General features: G+C 50.6%; 6 protein-coding genes across 6 annotated transcripts; all 6 read right to left on the minus strand.

Moving 5' to 3' along the window:
- Nucleotides 1–117: 117 nt before the first annotated feature.
- On the minus strand, nt 118–2,700 carry N7509_009523 (DUF3824 domain-containing protein; the record flags this gene model as incomplete). Its single annotated transcript, XM_056634160.1, has 4 exons — nt 118–419; nt 480–492; nt 521–810; nt 870–2,700. 4 exons carry the CDS (start codon nt 2,698–2,700, stop codon nt 118–120), a joined length of 2,436 nt encoding a protein of 811 aa, XP_056484780.1.
- Nucleotides 2,701–5,908: 3,208 nt separating this feature from the next.
- Nucleotides 5,909–6,784, minus strand: N7509_009524 (Kinesin light chain; the record flags this gene model as incomplete). The annotated part of the gene is made up of 1 exon (XM_056634161.1): nt 5,909–6,784. One exon carries the CDS (start codon nt 6,782–6,784, stop codon nt 5,909–5,911), a length of 876 nt encoding a protein of 291 aa, XP_056484781.1.
- Nucleotides 6,785–7,343: 559 nt separating this feature from the next.
- On the minus strand, nt 7,344–8,045 carry N7509_009525 (aspartate/glutamate racemase family protein; the record flags this gene model as incomplete). The annotated part of the gene is made up of 1 exon (XM_056634162.1): nt 7,344–8,045. One exon carries the CDS (start codon nt 8,043–8,045, stop codon nt 7,344–7,346), a length of 702 nt encoding a protein of 233 aa, XP_056484782.1.
- A 793-nt stretch (nt 8,046–8,838) lies between these two features.
- N7509_009526 (uncharacterized protein) lies at nt 8,839–10,200 on the minus strand (the record flags this gene model as incomplete). Its single annotated transcript, XM_056634163.1, has 1 exon — nt 8,839–10,200. The coding sequence occupies one exon, from the start codon at nt 10,198–10,200 to the stop codon at nt 8,839–8,841; it is 1,362 nt and encodes a 453-aa protein (XP_056484783.1).
- Nucleotides 10,201–10,491: 291 nt separating this feature from the next.
- Nucleotides 10,492–12,694, minus strand: N7509_009527 (fungal specific transcription factor domain-containing protein; the record flags this gene model as incomplete). The annotated part of the gene is made up of 4 exons (XM_056634164.1): nt 10,492–10,628; nt 10,692–11,116; nt 11,174–12,572; nt 12,631–12,694. 4 exons carry the CDS (start codon nt 12,692–12,694, stop codon nt 10,492–10,494), a joined length of 2,025 nt encoding a protein of 674 aa, XP_056484784.1.
- Nucleotides 12,695–13,580: 886 nt separating this feature from the next.
- N7509_009528 (uncharacterized protein) lies at nt 13,581–15,014 on the minus strand (the record flags this gene model as incomplete). Its single annotated transcript, XM_056634165.1, has 2 exons — nt 13,581–14,387; nt 14,451–15,014. The coding sequence occupies 2 exons, from the start codon at nt 15,012–15,014 to the stop codon at nt 13,581–13,583; spliced, it is 1,371 nt and encodes a 456-aa protein (XP_056484785.1).
- Nucleotides 15,015–15,652: the final 638 nt, after the last annotated feature.

A 15,652-nucleotide genomic window follows, 5' to 3' on the forward strand; every position in this document is an offset into this window, starting at 1 on the left:
AAAACCCCACCCAGAGACACGAAATCTCCAGAATTAAGTGCATACCAACCAGCCAGATATAAAAAAGAACAGGTCAAGCCGAATGGCCAGCGAGGCCGAAGCAAGAGAGGGAACAAACTAGAACAAGACCTTGGTAACTTTGTTCAAAAAGTCCTCTAGTTTCTCGGTCGAGCTGTTATTCTTCTCCTTGATGAGACGGCCTTTTGAGTCGAAGCGGTCGGGAAGATCGATTGTCGAGTCTGACTCATCTGGAGAGGACCTGGAGCGAGAGTGTGAGGATTTATTGCGTTGATGAGAGTCATGATAGGAATCATTGTTGATTGTGGAATCGCTGTCATCCGACTCATACCCCTTTAAATTGAAGGCAACGGACTTAGAAGATGCGTTGCCGCTGGGTATCGGGGCGGATCGATCTAGACCTGCTATGTGTTAGTCATGCTTATGGGCGGGACCGGGTGGTTTGCAATGGACGAACACACCATCGTGCGCATGCTGGGGGGGTTGAGCTTGAACTACTCACATTCTCATCTGCTCTCCGCGGTCGGGGGGCGTACGTCTCTGGCCCCGGCCCCGCGGCCCCATAGCTGTATGGCTGGGGTGGGGGCGCAGCACCTGGAGGTGGGGGATAGTCTGACGGGTTGTAGGGTTGGGGAGTCGCATTCAGGTTAGGGGTCGAACCACCTGGGGGTGGGGGAAAGTAGTTGTTGTTCGGGTAGTAGTCCCCAGGTGGTGGGTGAGCAGCCGCAGGCGGGTAAGGCTCTGGGTCATAGGCCTCCTCATAGGGGTCACGGTGGATGTCGTCGTTATGGCCTGGTAAACAGTGGTTAGTAATAATATCATTGGACTTGGAAAACAGGTCATAAACTCACGCGTCCGGCTGCGGCTGCGGCTCCGACTCCGACTGCGACTCCGACTCTCTTTCTCAGACTTCTTGCGGTCCCGATGTTGGTTGAACCGGTGCGCGGCGTATCCGAGACCGGTTGCACCTAGGGCTGCAGAGGCGATTTCACGCGAGCGACTGCGGTGCTTCTTGTCCTTGCCACGACGGTCATCTCGGTCTGAGCCTGACGAACTATAGCGTCCAGCGCCGCGGCTGCGGCTGCGGCTGCGGCTGTGGCGCCGAGCACCGTAGGCGTCCTGGCCATCAGAGTAGTAAGCTCCAGGGCTGGCGGGTTGACCATAGTAGTGCTCTGCGGGAATGCTACCAGCGACCGGGTTGCTTCCATACTCAATCAAGCCTGCAGAATCACGGGAAGGGTCGGGGTAGACCTCAGATCCATGGCGGCTGCGGGATCTGGTGCGAGACCGGCGTCGCTCACGGCTAACTGGGTCTTTGCCTTCCTTTTCGGCCTTCTTCTTTTCATAGAAGCCGGTAGCAGCGGCGGTACCGGCACCGGCGGCCAGAATAGGAAGGGCTTTTCGCAGCCGGCTCTGAGAGCGCTCTCCTTTGCGTGAACGAGATTTGCTGCGATGATGTTCAACTAGACCGGCAATCGCAGCACCGGCAAGACCTGCACTGGCCATATGCTGGCGACGCTTGGACTCGCTTTGAGCGTCATCACCTCCCTTCTCAGAGCGAGTGGAGCTGAGTGCGCGGCCACGAGAGCGGGAGCGAGTGCGGGAGCGGCTCTTACGGTCAGTGCCATCTTTTTCTTTATTGGCCTTGTTGTTGCGTAGGGCAGCGACACCGGCAGCGACGGCAGCAGCACCGAGACCAAGTTCCATGAGGGTCTTCGCCCGTGAGCGAGAGTGAGAACGGCTGCGGCTGCGGCTGCGACCATGACGGCCACGGCTGCTGTGATGGCTATGGTGACTATAGCGGTGAGATCGATCGTCATCAAAGGAGCTTGCACGATGACGGCTGCGGCTCTTGCTTCGGTAGTAGTCTCGGACATGGCCTGCGGCATTGACAGCCACAGCACCCAGAGCACCAGCACCGGCCGTCTTAGCGGCATGGCTCAAGCCATGGCTGACCTCCTCACCATCGCGCTTACGGCGACTGCGGAAGAACTCGGCACCAGCGGCACCAACAAGAGCACCTTCTGCCAAATGGCGCTTGTGGTGGTGACCATTTTCATCTTCGTAGTTGCGAGTTTCCTTGCGGACATAGACCATGCTGTCATCACTACTGTAATCACGGTCACGGTCACTGTGGCGGCGGCTTATCTGAGAGATCGAGTCACCGGGGCTCAACTCTCGACGAGGACGGTCATCATATTCACGGACCCGTCGGCGATGTTGATAATAATAGGGGTCCTCTTCGGCGTCGGATCGGCGGACCACATCGTACTCGGATTCGCGGGGGCTGGCGTAAACATTGCGGGCTGAATGAACGATTATTGGCTGATCGTGAATGATGATAGTAGGGGCCGGGTTGGGAACCGGCGCACGAAGCAGCTCTGCGGACCGGGAGATGTGGCGTTGTGTGTAGGGATCTGGGTACTCACGCTCATAGTAGTCTCTCTCGCTGTATTCGTAGCGACGAGCGGGCGGGTCGTATTCGACATCACGCTCATAGCGCCGAACGGACAAGGGTTCGTCCGACTCGGTCTTGCGACGGATAACGAGCTCTCGCTCGGTGTAAGGATCGTCACGACTCATGGAGAACTCGCGACGCTCTTCTCGTTCGTCTGATGGAATGACGTAACGTTTGATGGTGACGGGGCGGTCGTCGTAGCCTCCGTCTCGGTAGTACGACATTGTACTCGGGAATCGGAGGAAGATATATGGATGAGGGGAGACGGGAGAGGGAAAGGAGGGGAAGAGGGGAGATAAGGAAGGAAAAAAAGGACGAAGGTGGAGGAGGGGCCACAGATGTCAGAGACAGAGGGGCACGGGAAGCAGGATGCACTCTGCACAGCACTGTACTGCACTGCACAGAATTTGGGGGGGCGCAGGGAAGTGGGGTTGTGCAAGAGGCTGTGATCGACTAGTGTCTGAGGCGGAAACCCAGGCGGGATCCGATTGGGGATTTCCAGAAGGCAATGGAAGGAATGAGAGGAGACGATGGAGACGATTCAGGCGATTCAACAGTCGTCAGGGCGTAGGGCCGTTGAGTCGGGCTGGGCTGATGCCTGAAACTGTGAGGCTCTCAGATCGGCAGAGCTAGCAGTAGCAGATGGAGGAGTGGAGTGTGAGCCAAAGAGGGAGGAGTAAGAGAGGAGAGGAATCCGATGAGATGAAGGAAGAAGAAAGGATTGAGTCGAGTTAAGAGTGATGGAAGTTTAGGGTAAAGAAAAGATGATAAAGGTGAAGGTTGAGGGTGAAGGTGAAAGAGGCAAAGAAGGGAAGCGCCACGTGAGGCTCCTTCTACTTCGACCTTCACCTTCACCTTCACCCTCAACCACACCGAGTATATCCTCACATATCTACTCCTTTGCCTACCCACCTCGTGGCGAACTATCGGTCTGCGTTGGCTGACATCTGAATCAACTACTCTCTGGGTTTGTTTACTTTGTACACATGCCCCGTCTGGTTCGCTCCCGTTCGCGCCCATGGATGCCCTGCCCAGTCTTTGGTACGGTGGAACCCATCTACATCAATGCATACATACATACATACATGTGTGTACTTTGACTCGATCGCCTTATAGAACTTGCTGCAAGCCGGGCGCAACCTGCAACAAAACAGGGCACTGCACTGCGCCTCTCTTCCCCACTGACCTTGGCCTTGACCTTGGCCTTTGCCACAACCCTCGGGGCTCGGGGTGGAATGGTTGAAAGGCTGCGACACTGCGACACCTCGACACCTGCCTTTCGAGTCCAGCCCCCTCGGCCATGTTGCACACAGGGACGGACATCTGCCGCTCTGCAACCACCTCGGCCGGTTAGAAATCAAGTTTGTCTAGCCCTGTCCCTGATGGGCAACGGGGGATTCGTTGCACCCAATGACGTCAGACGCGGGGCATTGTGGATGACAAACAAATACAACGAGTACATTGTATATGGCCATGATAATGGCCATAATACGCCCAGATACGCCATACACCGATCAGCTGCCGCCTCCAGCACTGCCGAGCGGTTGTCTCTGCACAACTCTCAACGCTAGAAAAGTATGGAAAGGCTAGAATACCCGAGGAGACTATCTCCGGTCTCCATTCTTTCCAGCCCTATGCACCATAATGGACCTGAGGACCCAAAGTGGCACACGCGGCTCTTTTTGCCTCCGCTGTCCAAGTTGTACTATCGATACGTACACGAGTAATACGAGGCACGGCAGCAGGCCGGTTCGAAATCTTGATGGCCCCAGCTGACGTCAATCTCTCTCCCCCTCAAAAGTCCCAAAAGCGAGATCGTAGTACGGAGTATGGAGTACTCGACATTTATCTGATGCTAAATCCATTCATTTTTCGGGGGCTAGTTGCCCGTTTATCCCGTGTTCGAGCAATGTCATTGACCAGGGTTGTTGGTATCAGGTATGAAACGTCTAATACGGGATTGGGATACAAAGAGCAGCCCGACTTCCCTTCTCCCGTCCCACTTTAGGCTCCTTCAATAAACATTACCCATTATGACTAGTTTTTTGACTTTGAATCGGAATCAAAGAGTGTGAGTATAGTTGTATTAATTGCATCTCGAAAGGAGAAGATGTTTTCGCCATTATCCATTACTCCACGGTCGGGTAAGCATCCAATCGACTCCACACGCTCCGCCTTGCCTTTTGGAAGATAGGCATCTGTCGGGTCTATACTTCTCCAAAGGGCTATGAGAATCATGCCCCGATTGTCAGCTTCTCTTCATATATCAGTATATAGGCAAATAAAATACAATAAACCCAAATTTTGAAAAGGCAGCCGACCCTCATTGTGATAGCGTACTTTTCGTATTCAATCATGCGCCATTGGACGCCCAGGTAAAGACTGGCATCGATGACTCGCTCAACAAATTCGTAAGCATCGTGTGAAACTCAAAGGGTTCCCATTACCGCCGGGACACTCGAAGAAATGTATGTTTCCCATTCGCTGTTGTCGATAAGCTCCAGGCTGGCGTCACATTTGCCATTCTCTGAAGAGGGAGATAGGAAGCTACCAATGAAATAAGTGTGACACCTTGGAACATCAAAAGGTTGAAACTCAATCCGCCAGGTAAGTACACCTGGTAGGCTATGATCATGGGGTCGCTGTTACTAGTACTCATACTCCCCTCTACTTCTGTTGCTGGAGTATGGACCATGACCTATTTCCAAGAGTTATTCGCACTAAGGCGGCAGTCTTTATAGCTATCAAGGACTCAAATTTGATGAACAAAGGCTACGACATGGGAGTCTAATTTAAATATGTTCTCATAACCCGCATGAATGTGTCTTCATTATTCAAATAGTAAGTTTTTTGCTTGAAAGGGATGTGCCCGGGTGATCCTGATAATCACAGCCATTTCCTCGTCCGCAGGCGTGTGCGACCTCTCACTCGCCAGTGCAAACTTCGATTTTGCCCGGGTCGCAGCATCGTATATGTAGAATATAGATCATCAACAGCACTGCCACGCCTCCAATAAGCGATCTAGCATATTCTGCGTGGAGAGGGGAGCCGCACAGCAAGACCACAGGATGGCATTTGCGCCCATAGCCGGTGCTGTGTACACTGGCATTTCATATGAGACGCTAATATAATCGGTGACAAAACGGAGCAAAATTAGTTTATGTTGTGATAGAATTGCCCGGTGCGGTTGTTGCAATAATCCAGTGAATCTGGAATACTCCTACCTGTCTGCAAAAACAAAGCGAACTGTTGGATCTTCAACATCACAGCGCCTGTACATTCATCCAGACTCATCCATTGCTACATAATTCGTGTCCAATGCACTCACCCCAACCGTTCAAACAAAGGCAAATAATAGGGATACAAAGGGGGCTTAGTTCAAATTTGCAAACTGACCGAGGCTCGTGTTTACTATGCTACTAGATTCAAATGTCACATACGAAGCCATCTCTCCTGCAACTGTCGCGCCATATCCATCCTGCCATTGGCGCAATATAGGCGGGTAAGATTATTGACCGTCTCTGATGTCGAGGGGTGATCAGGGCCCAAATCCTTCGCAGCCCCATCCAGCGCCCGTACATACATCCGTTCTGACATCCCCAAATTCCCCTGCGCATCGTACAGCTTTCCGAGGCTATTGAGAGTTTCCACTGTTGAGGGGTGGCCCTTTCCCAACACCTTCTCGGTACCCGCTAGGGCTCGCATGTACATCTGCTCTGCCTTGTCAAATTCTCCTTGGGAATAATACAGATTTCCAAGATTGTTGGTAGTGTTGAGAGTTGCGACGTCGTCGTCCGCTTCCAGCGTCTCTTTCCTAGCCAAGACCTGTAGATACATCATTTCCGCCCTGTCCAGCTTTTCCTGTGCGATGTACAGATTTCCCAGATTGTTCAGGGTATCGATGGTTGATGCATGGTTTTCTCCAAGTTGCTTCTCCCGCCCAGATAGGACTCGCAGGAAGATCTCTTCTGACTTGTCTACATTTCCTTGTAAACAATACACGATCGCAAGGTTATTGACCGTGTCGAGGGTTGCCATATGTTCGGCGCCTAGATTCTTCTCTCTTCCGGCCAGAGCCCTGGTATACATTCGCTCCGCCTCATCCAGTCTGCCCTTCCTGCAGTAGATGACGCCTAGGTTGTTGACGGTGTCGATGGTCGAGGCGTTTTCTGGTCCAAGTTTTGCCTCCCTTTCGGCTAAGGCTTGTGTGTACATCTGTTCAGCCTCGTTCAGTAGGCCTTTGTCGCGATATGTGTTGCCTAGAATGTGGGGGTCGATCGGAGTCGATGATGATCTTGAAGATGCCATGTTTGTTGCTGGGAAAAGGCGAACGCAGCTCCACCAGATTGCAAAGATTACAAATGCCAGCAGTAGATGGGAAAGGGTAGACATAAATGCTATAAGTTTCATTAGGCGAAGGAGAATATAGTTATAGTTTCTGAAATCCTTCAGTCTGCCTCGAGGGGATACCCATCATAAGTTGCCCTTTTCGTCGTGGGGTTGTGCCTTAGCGCGTGCTCGATACGAGAATGACGGGATTTATCGCACATGAAATAAAGTTATGATCTGAATCCGTCTTAGTGCTTATTATTCACTGCAGTATTCAATAGTAGCTTAGGTAGGTCATTCGAATTTCAATATGTAGTCGGCTACTAAATTAGGGGAATGCACAAGATCTCAGTGGAACCGCCTATCAGTCAAATTAAACAATTTATTTGGCTACGACCTTTTTGTCTCGAAAATCGAAATGAAAGATTGTGCTCTTTCAGGCCCCTCATATCAACTATGATCAAGTTCAAAGTCGTGCTTCCCATATTCTGAGCGCAGCTTGTTTATACTCAATAAGGAGGATTAATGTCATTCTTAGTTAAGAACCAAGGGCGTATTCAACTGCGGCTTCGGCATGCGCAATACTTGTGTCGATGACGGGCACTGTACTGTCTTCCTGGCTCACCAACATGCCGAATTCAGTGCAGCCAAGAATGATGGTCTTCGCCCCTCGGAAGATCAAATCGGCAATGGCGGCTCTGAATTTGTCGCGTGTTTCGGGAAGGAAAACGTTCTTCGTAAGCTCTTGGTATAGTGCGTTGTGGACGTTTGATTGATGGTCTCCCTCAGCAATCAACACCTTCAGACCATACTTCTCCTTCAGACGCCCGACAAAGTAAGTTCCGGTCATTGTATAGCGGCTACCAAGAAGCCCAACTGTAGTGATGCCCTGCTCTACTGCCTTTTGTGCAGCCGCATCCACAATATGAAGCATTGGGAGTTCTGAATTCTTCATAATGTATGCATCCGCCGTGTGGACGGTGTTGCATGCTAGAAGAAAAAAGTCCGCGCCAGCTTTCTTGAGCTTGTTGGCCTCTCCAGCAAGCAGTCTTCCAACTTCATCCCAGTTGCCATCTGTTTGCGCTTGTTCGATGAGTGCAAAGTCCGTTTGGGCGAGAATCAGGTTTGGTGTGTGCAGTCCGCTGGTTTGGGTGCGCTTTCTGAAATATTCGTTGATAGTCTTGTAGTAGACCAAGGAGCTTGGCCACGCAATGCCACCAACAATGCCGATTGTCTTCATTTTGAACTTGATGTGGTTCGTCAGATTCAGTTGCACGATGTCTGAATTCGGTTTAGACTTCCAGCGCGGGAGGGAGCTGCGGCAGAGGAAGAGGTTGGCCGCGGAAACTCCAGTTTTCGTTTGATGACCTGAGGTAATGAGAGTCAGATCGAGTTCCTCACCAGAGGCTGGCATTTTATTTGGACAAATACCGCTCGTATATACCCACCCGTGGTCATTACGTGCCGCTAGGCCGCGGAGCGACGCTTTGGTTAGGTGGCGGCAGGTGGTTCGGTGATATCTCCGAGCGGCACTCGCATGTCCGAGCTGAGATGTCCGAAGCAAATAACCACTCCCCTCGAAGCCTAGCTTGGCGCCGCAGTATCAGAAATCCAATACCTTCGAATATTCCCGACCGTCGGCTTTCAATATCCATACTCTAGCTGCATCTGGAGATTTCATCTGGTAAGGAGATTAATGATCGAGCCCCAAAAGGTTGTCAAAACTCCAATCTAAGCGCGTACTAGATGGTATCAAGTATCTATACTATTTATCTCACCTTCCATACTATGACAGAACTTTCAAAATTCATGCTTAGTACCACTTTTGATGCCAGTTCTCCTCCAGGCCTTCCTCAATTTAATCAAACCGAGAGCTTTCAGTTGATGGTAGGAACAAACCTTAACAGGCATTTTTGGGGTTTATGTGATATTTTCTTGGGATCGATACTAGTATTATTGATTATTGAAGATTTCAAAAGCTATGTAAGAGATACTACTGAATCTAGAGTGTTGGATATCCAGGCAAGACTTGTTTAAACAGCCGAGGGCATAATTCTTAGTTCCTCCAAGCATTTTGCAAGACTTTCTTTTTGGATTTCCTCGTAAAGCTGGAATTCATTTTGAACGTGGCACCCAAGTCCTCGTTCGAAGGCGTCTTTATCCGCATTGCCGGTATTCTGGCTCTTAGCGCACGCTGAGCCGATATTGGAGCGGAAAATTCCAGCCGCACTGATAGGCAAGAAATCTTCGTAAGTGATGGGCTCAATTCCAATAGTGCCATTTCGAATCAGAGCGTCGATATCACCCCTCGTTTCGGCAGCAGTTTGAGGATTGGCAACATGATAGTGGAAGTAAGCTAGTCCTTCACGACAAATGGTTTCCAAATTATCCGGGAAGTCGGAGAATTGTTGATGTAGAAGGTTGCTAGCAAATTCGGAGGTGGCCTTCTCTTCAGATGACATATCGCCAAGCCTCTTGTTAAAATGTTCCATCAACTGGTCGTAAAGGCGACGACCCTTTGGCGTCAATGCCATTCCTCTTTGCTCAATTTCTCCAAATCGGGCTTTGTGCTTTCCGTTAGTCTCGCTTCCATCGGAAAAGTTGATATTTTCTTCCAGAGCTAGGAAACTGGTCTGACGGAGAAGTATTGGCCATTTCATTAGGGGAGGTCCCTCAATGTTATCTTTGGGACAGAGTCCACGTCGTCGCATTTCGACTTGGGCGGCCTCGATATCCCTCACACGGGGAGTCAAATGGTTGATATGTGGACCGCGGAAGCAAACAATATCTGCAACTAGTGGGTGGGCGTCTTGGAAAGTCTGGTAGGTGTCGCTGTCCACTGCTGTTGACTTGTGCCAACGGAAAGTTTCAAGTGCCTCTTGAAGCAGTTGCTTGGCCTTTTCGCTTGAGTAGCTATCCTGGTGTTCTAACTCTTTGATTAAGTCCAAACAGCGTGATGTGAATATTTTTCGGCCACTAAGAATGTTCTCAGCACGAAAACGAATCGCCTCATCGGTGATCATGTCCATGCGCAACAATGATGTGAAGACCCGAAAAGGGTTTTTGGAGAGACTAATGGGTGAGACAGATCGAAAGCAGGTTGCATGCACCGGAAGCCCAGCTGCTGTCAGATCATAGTAGCCAACGGGCTGCATCCCCATTAGCGCGAAAAGCCGTCGCATGGTAGCTAGTTCTTCGGGTTTGCCCAAACGGATGGCACCATGACGCTCGACCTCCATCCGTCGCTGAACTGGGTCACTTATTTCCTTGGAATCGCGATTGTTGATATCAGATACAAGATCCAAAAGTGTACCGTATTGTGGAACTTCATTCCGATACATGTTTGAAAGCGCGGAGGCAAATTTCGCCCTCAGGTCATCTTTTGAGACGGACATGGTGGCGATATGCGATATGGAGAGGTGAAATGGGTAATGAGAAGGATCGAAATACACAAGCGAGGAGAAAATCGAAAGGTAAGAGAGGGTGTCACTTTTATCCTTCGAGAAGGGCACCGAACCGTATCATGCTCCAACATATAGGCCAGGTGGATCCTTTTCGGACATTCAAAGAACCGATCTCGGATATGCAAGGCCTACAGCGAACGACACCCCCGCTCTACTTCCTTTTCGTCCACAACCTTACTTATTCCCATTTTCGTTTAATCTATTTAGTCAATAGGTTTATCACTATCCGCCGAACATTCCAAAAATAGAGTTGTCATCCCAAATCATGTCATCAGGGATACTGCCTAACAAAGAGGCATCCCATTGGTCAAACTCAAGCTGGTGTTCAATCTCAAGGCCAAGAGAGTCGTGTGCAGTGACTAGGATTAAATATCAGTCTTCTCCCCGTTCAGGGTGCAAAAAGGAAAAACAAAGCTGCTTACCGGTAGGTGTGGGCCAGTTCGTAACTGGTCTCTCTGCTTCGGTGTTATTCGGTACGCTCTCAAGCCGTCGCATGAGGGACTTGAGTAGCTTCAGCGGTCTTTGCAAGCCATAGCAACACCCTTTTTGATACTGTAAGAGTGCAGACCAGAAAAATCGAATACATTCGACGTGTTCTGCGTTGTCCTGGTTGGTATGTTGGAGCATGACGAGGGCCGCGCAGTAGGTAGCATAAGATATGCCATACTGTGCGCGTCTTAGAGTGAATGCTTCTTTATAGGCTTCCACGAGCTTCCAGATACTGAGCGCCGCCTGGATGCATTTTTCTCGGGAAGCTTCTACTAACTCGGGTTGAACAGTGAAGTTGAAGTGGCCACGGTTGAGAAAGGTCTGTTCGGACAAGATGACTAATGTCCAGTAAAGAGCGCTAGGGTACAGATAAATTTTAATTGGAATCTTGAGAACGGCTTTTGGAATTACTTACTGTGGAGTGATTTGGTGAGGCGGGGGTGTGACATCCACACTCGGGTCGAATCGAATGCAGGAAGGAAGATTGTCCCGCCAAACCCTGAGTTTCTCTGTGATTTCGTGATGAGTCTCGGAGATAGTCAACTCTGAGATTGCTGAGCTCCTTACGGAGTAAAATGACTCTATTATGTGAGCTGCAATCTTGCAAAGTTGCAGCAAGGAGTGAAATGTGCTGATGGCATGAGATGGCCGGCCTTGGTAAGATTGAACAGGAGAATCAACAGGTTGAGAGACGGTATCAGCATACGGTTTCCACTCTTCCATCTCCTCGAAACAGTCTAGGTAAGCTTCCGATACAGTCCCATTGGATTCGTGCATAGTATATGGTCGACCGAGAAACAGAGACTGAAGTTTATCACCGACAAATGCAGCCCAGTAAATCCTCTTCTTCATCTCTTGCTCAATAGCTGTACATCTCGAAGAAGCTGAGCTCTCTAGGTGACAACCAAGGTCAATAACCATCTGGTAACCCATCCCAGACAACGCCCACCCGGCACTTTGGTGGCCATAGGGGACCAGGCATGCTCCACATGTTAATAAAGCCACGACCGTCGGGATTGTGGGGTTATCGAGGTAGTTAGGCAATAGAGACTTGAAGCGCTCATAAAATAACAGCCCCTTAGCATTCGACGTCTGATGGTTAAAGAAGGAGGATGTCCGATCGCTGTACAGACTACTTTGCAAATAAATTGCATTCAATAGTAGCTTGTTCATATATGGGCCATTGTTGACAAGGCTGTCCATTATGGCAGGGCGATAGGTGAGCAGGTATGAGAGGTGTTGGCGGTTCCAATGCAATTCGAAAAGATGCATTGCCAAATCCATTGGAACACCATCAAAATCAATGCGAGATCCGAGACTTGGTGTCAATTTCAGGCTAAGCTCCTCCTGTCTGCGGATCGCTGCGTTCGAAATCAGTTGATCCCGAACTATTTCCACTGGTAAAAATGGCGTCTCGGCATCCCGATTTTTTCGATTCGCTAGAGGTGTATCCGATGACTGGTCATGAAGTAAGCTTGTCGCACCATATACCTGTGGTCCATCTTCTGGCAAATCAATTTGTGGGGAATGGGCCGCCTCAAGCCTTTGTTGTCCTCTTAAGTAGGAGAAAGGGAGGCCGTTGGTCCTAGCCTGATGGCTTTCTCCTTCTACAGAAATTTGCGTCCCTTTATGTTGCGAGGCATGATAGTTGTCACGCTCTTGTACAGTATCAGACTGGTTCAGGGAGGCCTGGGTGGGCACTGGGGTCACCGGGACTGGCTGTGATACTCCGAGACCTTGAAGCTCGGCCGTGTGGAGGCTACCATCTGAGGGCCTTGCGGTGGCCGACTGCTCTGTAAGCTCACCCAGCCTCTCTTGAAGTTCATCAATCTGCTGTCTGAGAGCTCTCACATCCGCCTTCTTAGCACGAACGACCGCTCTCCGAGTATCTTGCGGGTACACGCAATCGATGTTTCTTAGCTGACATGCCCCGCATTGCGGATGCTTTCCATTGCATTTCACCTAAGCCTAATATGAGCTAATTCCCAAATACTTTCCAAAAAAAAAGAAAGAAAGAAAGAAAGAAATGGCTTATCATCATTAAGATAACAGCAGGAGGGTGATAAAAGGAAGTGGATGGGACGACAGGGTAGACGGAGACACATGATATGAGCGAGGTTCAGGCTTGATACAAACACAAGGATAAGTAGAAAGTCTCACCTTTCTCTGTCGACAAGTCTTGCACGTCCGACAATTGATAGGCGTCGCGGGTGTCGCGGTTGGTGACTGCAGCGGGCGACCGGGCGACTGCGTGAGTGGAGGCCCGCGTGTAGGGTCCGTGTGGGACATGATGCAGCTGCAGCTACAATAGTCGTGGGATCCCCAATACCCCAAAAGCCCTGCAGATTCCCCAATGCAAATCGACCTGCGATGGCTCGGACTTTGCACTTCCAGCGTGGTGTAGTAAGTAGTAAGGTGAATCTGCAAAGCCGAGCATGTCCGAGGACCAACTACCAATCAGGTGACTCCGTCGCCGATCAGGTGACTGCCACAGGAGTCACTAGATATGCGACGGCTTTGACAGTTGTGTCGCTAAGCCAGTGATTGCAAGTTATGAAGGAATTTCAAAGTAGAGTTATGTCAATGGTACACTCTCATCTTGGAAGGAATTCGAGTTTCTGCGAAGGCTGCGGTCAACGGGCAGGACCCTGAGGTCACAATATGCATATCCAGTCTCACCCAAATTTCTAACAATACTAGTAGCTTTGTACAATCTATCTAGGTAACAGGTTTTGTCATAGCGATTCAAATCTTTATTCATAAGTCTATAATTATTGATGTATCTCCAACCAACTCATCATCGAGCCAGTGAATGCAAGCCTTCACTTCTTAAAAGCCTTAGGCTCAGGCAGAGCCTGCGGGGTATCATCACGCTTAGAAGAGCGAATCAAATGATCAAAAGAAGCAGAGCCACCAACACGGGGCGTAAAAGGATCGAAATCCCAAAGATAACCCAAAGTCCTGAGAATCGACGAAGCAGAATAAGACACAGTCTTGCCATCCGAGTTAGTTCCCTTCTGCTCAACAAGGCCCTTTCCAACCCAAGGAGAGATAAGGATAGTAGGAATACGTCCACCGAGTCGGTTGAACTCGAACTCGTACTTCGAGCCGTCTGGCGCGGTCTCGGTGTAGGTGAGGTTATCTGGGCGCGGGGCCAGAGGAGGCGGGACGTGGTCGTGGAAACCACCAGTCTCGTCGAAGGTCAGGATGAAGAGGGTTTCGTTCCACTGGGGGCTGGCGCGGAGGGCATCATAGACGTCTTTGATGAACTTTTCACCGTCGGAGATTAGGCCAGTTGGGTGCATGGAGTTGGTGCCGGTGCCACAGCAGGATGGGTCGAGGAAGCTGAACTCGGGGAGGGTGCCAGCTGCGGCGTCGGAGTAGAAGTCCTTCATTGGGACGGCGAGCTTATCGTTGCCGCTAGTGAAGGGCCAGTCGAAGAACCACAAGTCGACCATGCCGGTGTCAGCGTCTGTGTAGTAGTTCTTCCAGGTGTGGTCTGTTTCGGAGAGTTGTTGGAAGATAGTGCGCTGGGTCAGGCTGTGGGTGTCGGCATCGAATCCGTCATCGTTTGTGCCGTGGCCAGCTGAGGTTCCTGAGAGAACATAGGCGCGGTTGGGGTTGGTGGGCTAGGGTGTGTAAGTTGATATCCTGGATATTTATTCACGCTTCAGAGAAAATATAAGACTTACACCAGGGTGGTCTGAGTGCCAGTGGTTAAAGGTGAGGTAGTTCTGGACCAGGCTTGTCAAGACTGGTACCTCATCCTCAGTGTAGTAGTTGAGAACCTGCTTGGCAAGGTCTTTATTGGCGAGGTCGCCGGCATGGCTGCGCAGCTGCTCGTGCACAAAGCCTTTCTGGCCAGGAATCAGCTTGCCACTAGCGATGTCTGCGTTGTTAGGGCTGAAAGTGCCATAGAATTCAATGTTGTTGCCGGTGACCGAGTGATCAGGGTCGTCGAGAATGGAATCGAAGTCCTTAGCGGCGCTGCAAACCTGACCCTGAGAAGCGTCGGTCAAGTTATAAGGGTTGCAGAAGGGACCATTGTTGATGGGGTTCTCAAGTCCTTTGATAGTCTGGCCACCGAGCAAGTTATCCAAGGAGCGGTTCTCCAGCTCCAGAACAACAACATTCTTGATAACGTTCTTCAAGTTCTTGATGGAGCTTTGCGAATGCGCATTGGAGCGACTACCCTTGGGCACCGCAGCAGCAGCGGACGCAAAGGCCAGTAGACCGACAAGAGCACTGGGATGCATGATGAGATCCTGGTATGAGAAGATGTGCGTTTGAAAGGAGAGATTGTTTCGAAAACCCTCCGACTTTTATACTTATCACGGACGGAACCCGTGTGCAACACCGGCCTTCGCTCCGATAAAGCCAGTGCCTGTTCGCATCCCACGTGTAGCTTCTCTGATCATCGTGTCGCTCGATCGCGGTGTAGGCCAGCTCCGACCCTCCTGCGTGCTGCGGGGTAGGCAGGCATGGGAGCTCAGATAGAGTATCCATTAAGGATGGGTCAGGTGAAAATACAGACCACCCGATTGGGTCACGCATATTCATTCCACGGAGAGGATGGCGCGATTCGCGTAGATTGACAGGTACCCTGGCGTGCCGAAGGCACAAGGTACACGCAGTGACCGGTTGGATGTGAAGGGATGCGAAGGGACGGACCAAACAGAGCCACTAGAACAAAGTCCTGCACGCTAAGGTGGGCCGTGACGATCGAAAGTAGAATGATCGACGACTCAAATCAGCGACCGCATGGCCTGCACGCGCAGGGCTATAGCGGGTCAAGTGGTGGTCTTCGTCTCCGCACTAGTGTTGCGCTGGGGCTTTCCATGGTGTCTTCGCGATGTGTTGTTTCTCGTTATTAAGTTTTTTGTCGGAGTAAAGC

Source organism: Penicillium cosmopolitanum (assembly GCF_028827165.1).
Source record: "Penicillium cosmopolitanum strain IBT 29677 chromosome Unknown utg000009l:1.0-9042332.0:1.0-9050551.0, whole genome shotgun sequence".
NCBI classification, from domain to species: domain Eukaryota; kingdom Fungi; phylum Ascomycota; class Eurotiomycetes; order Eurotiales; family Aspergillaceae; genus Penicillium; species Penicillium cosmopolitanum.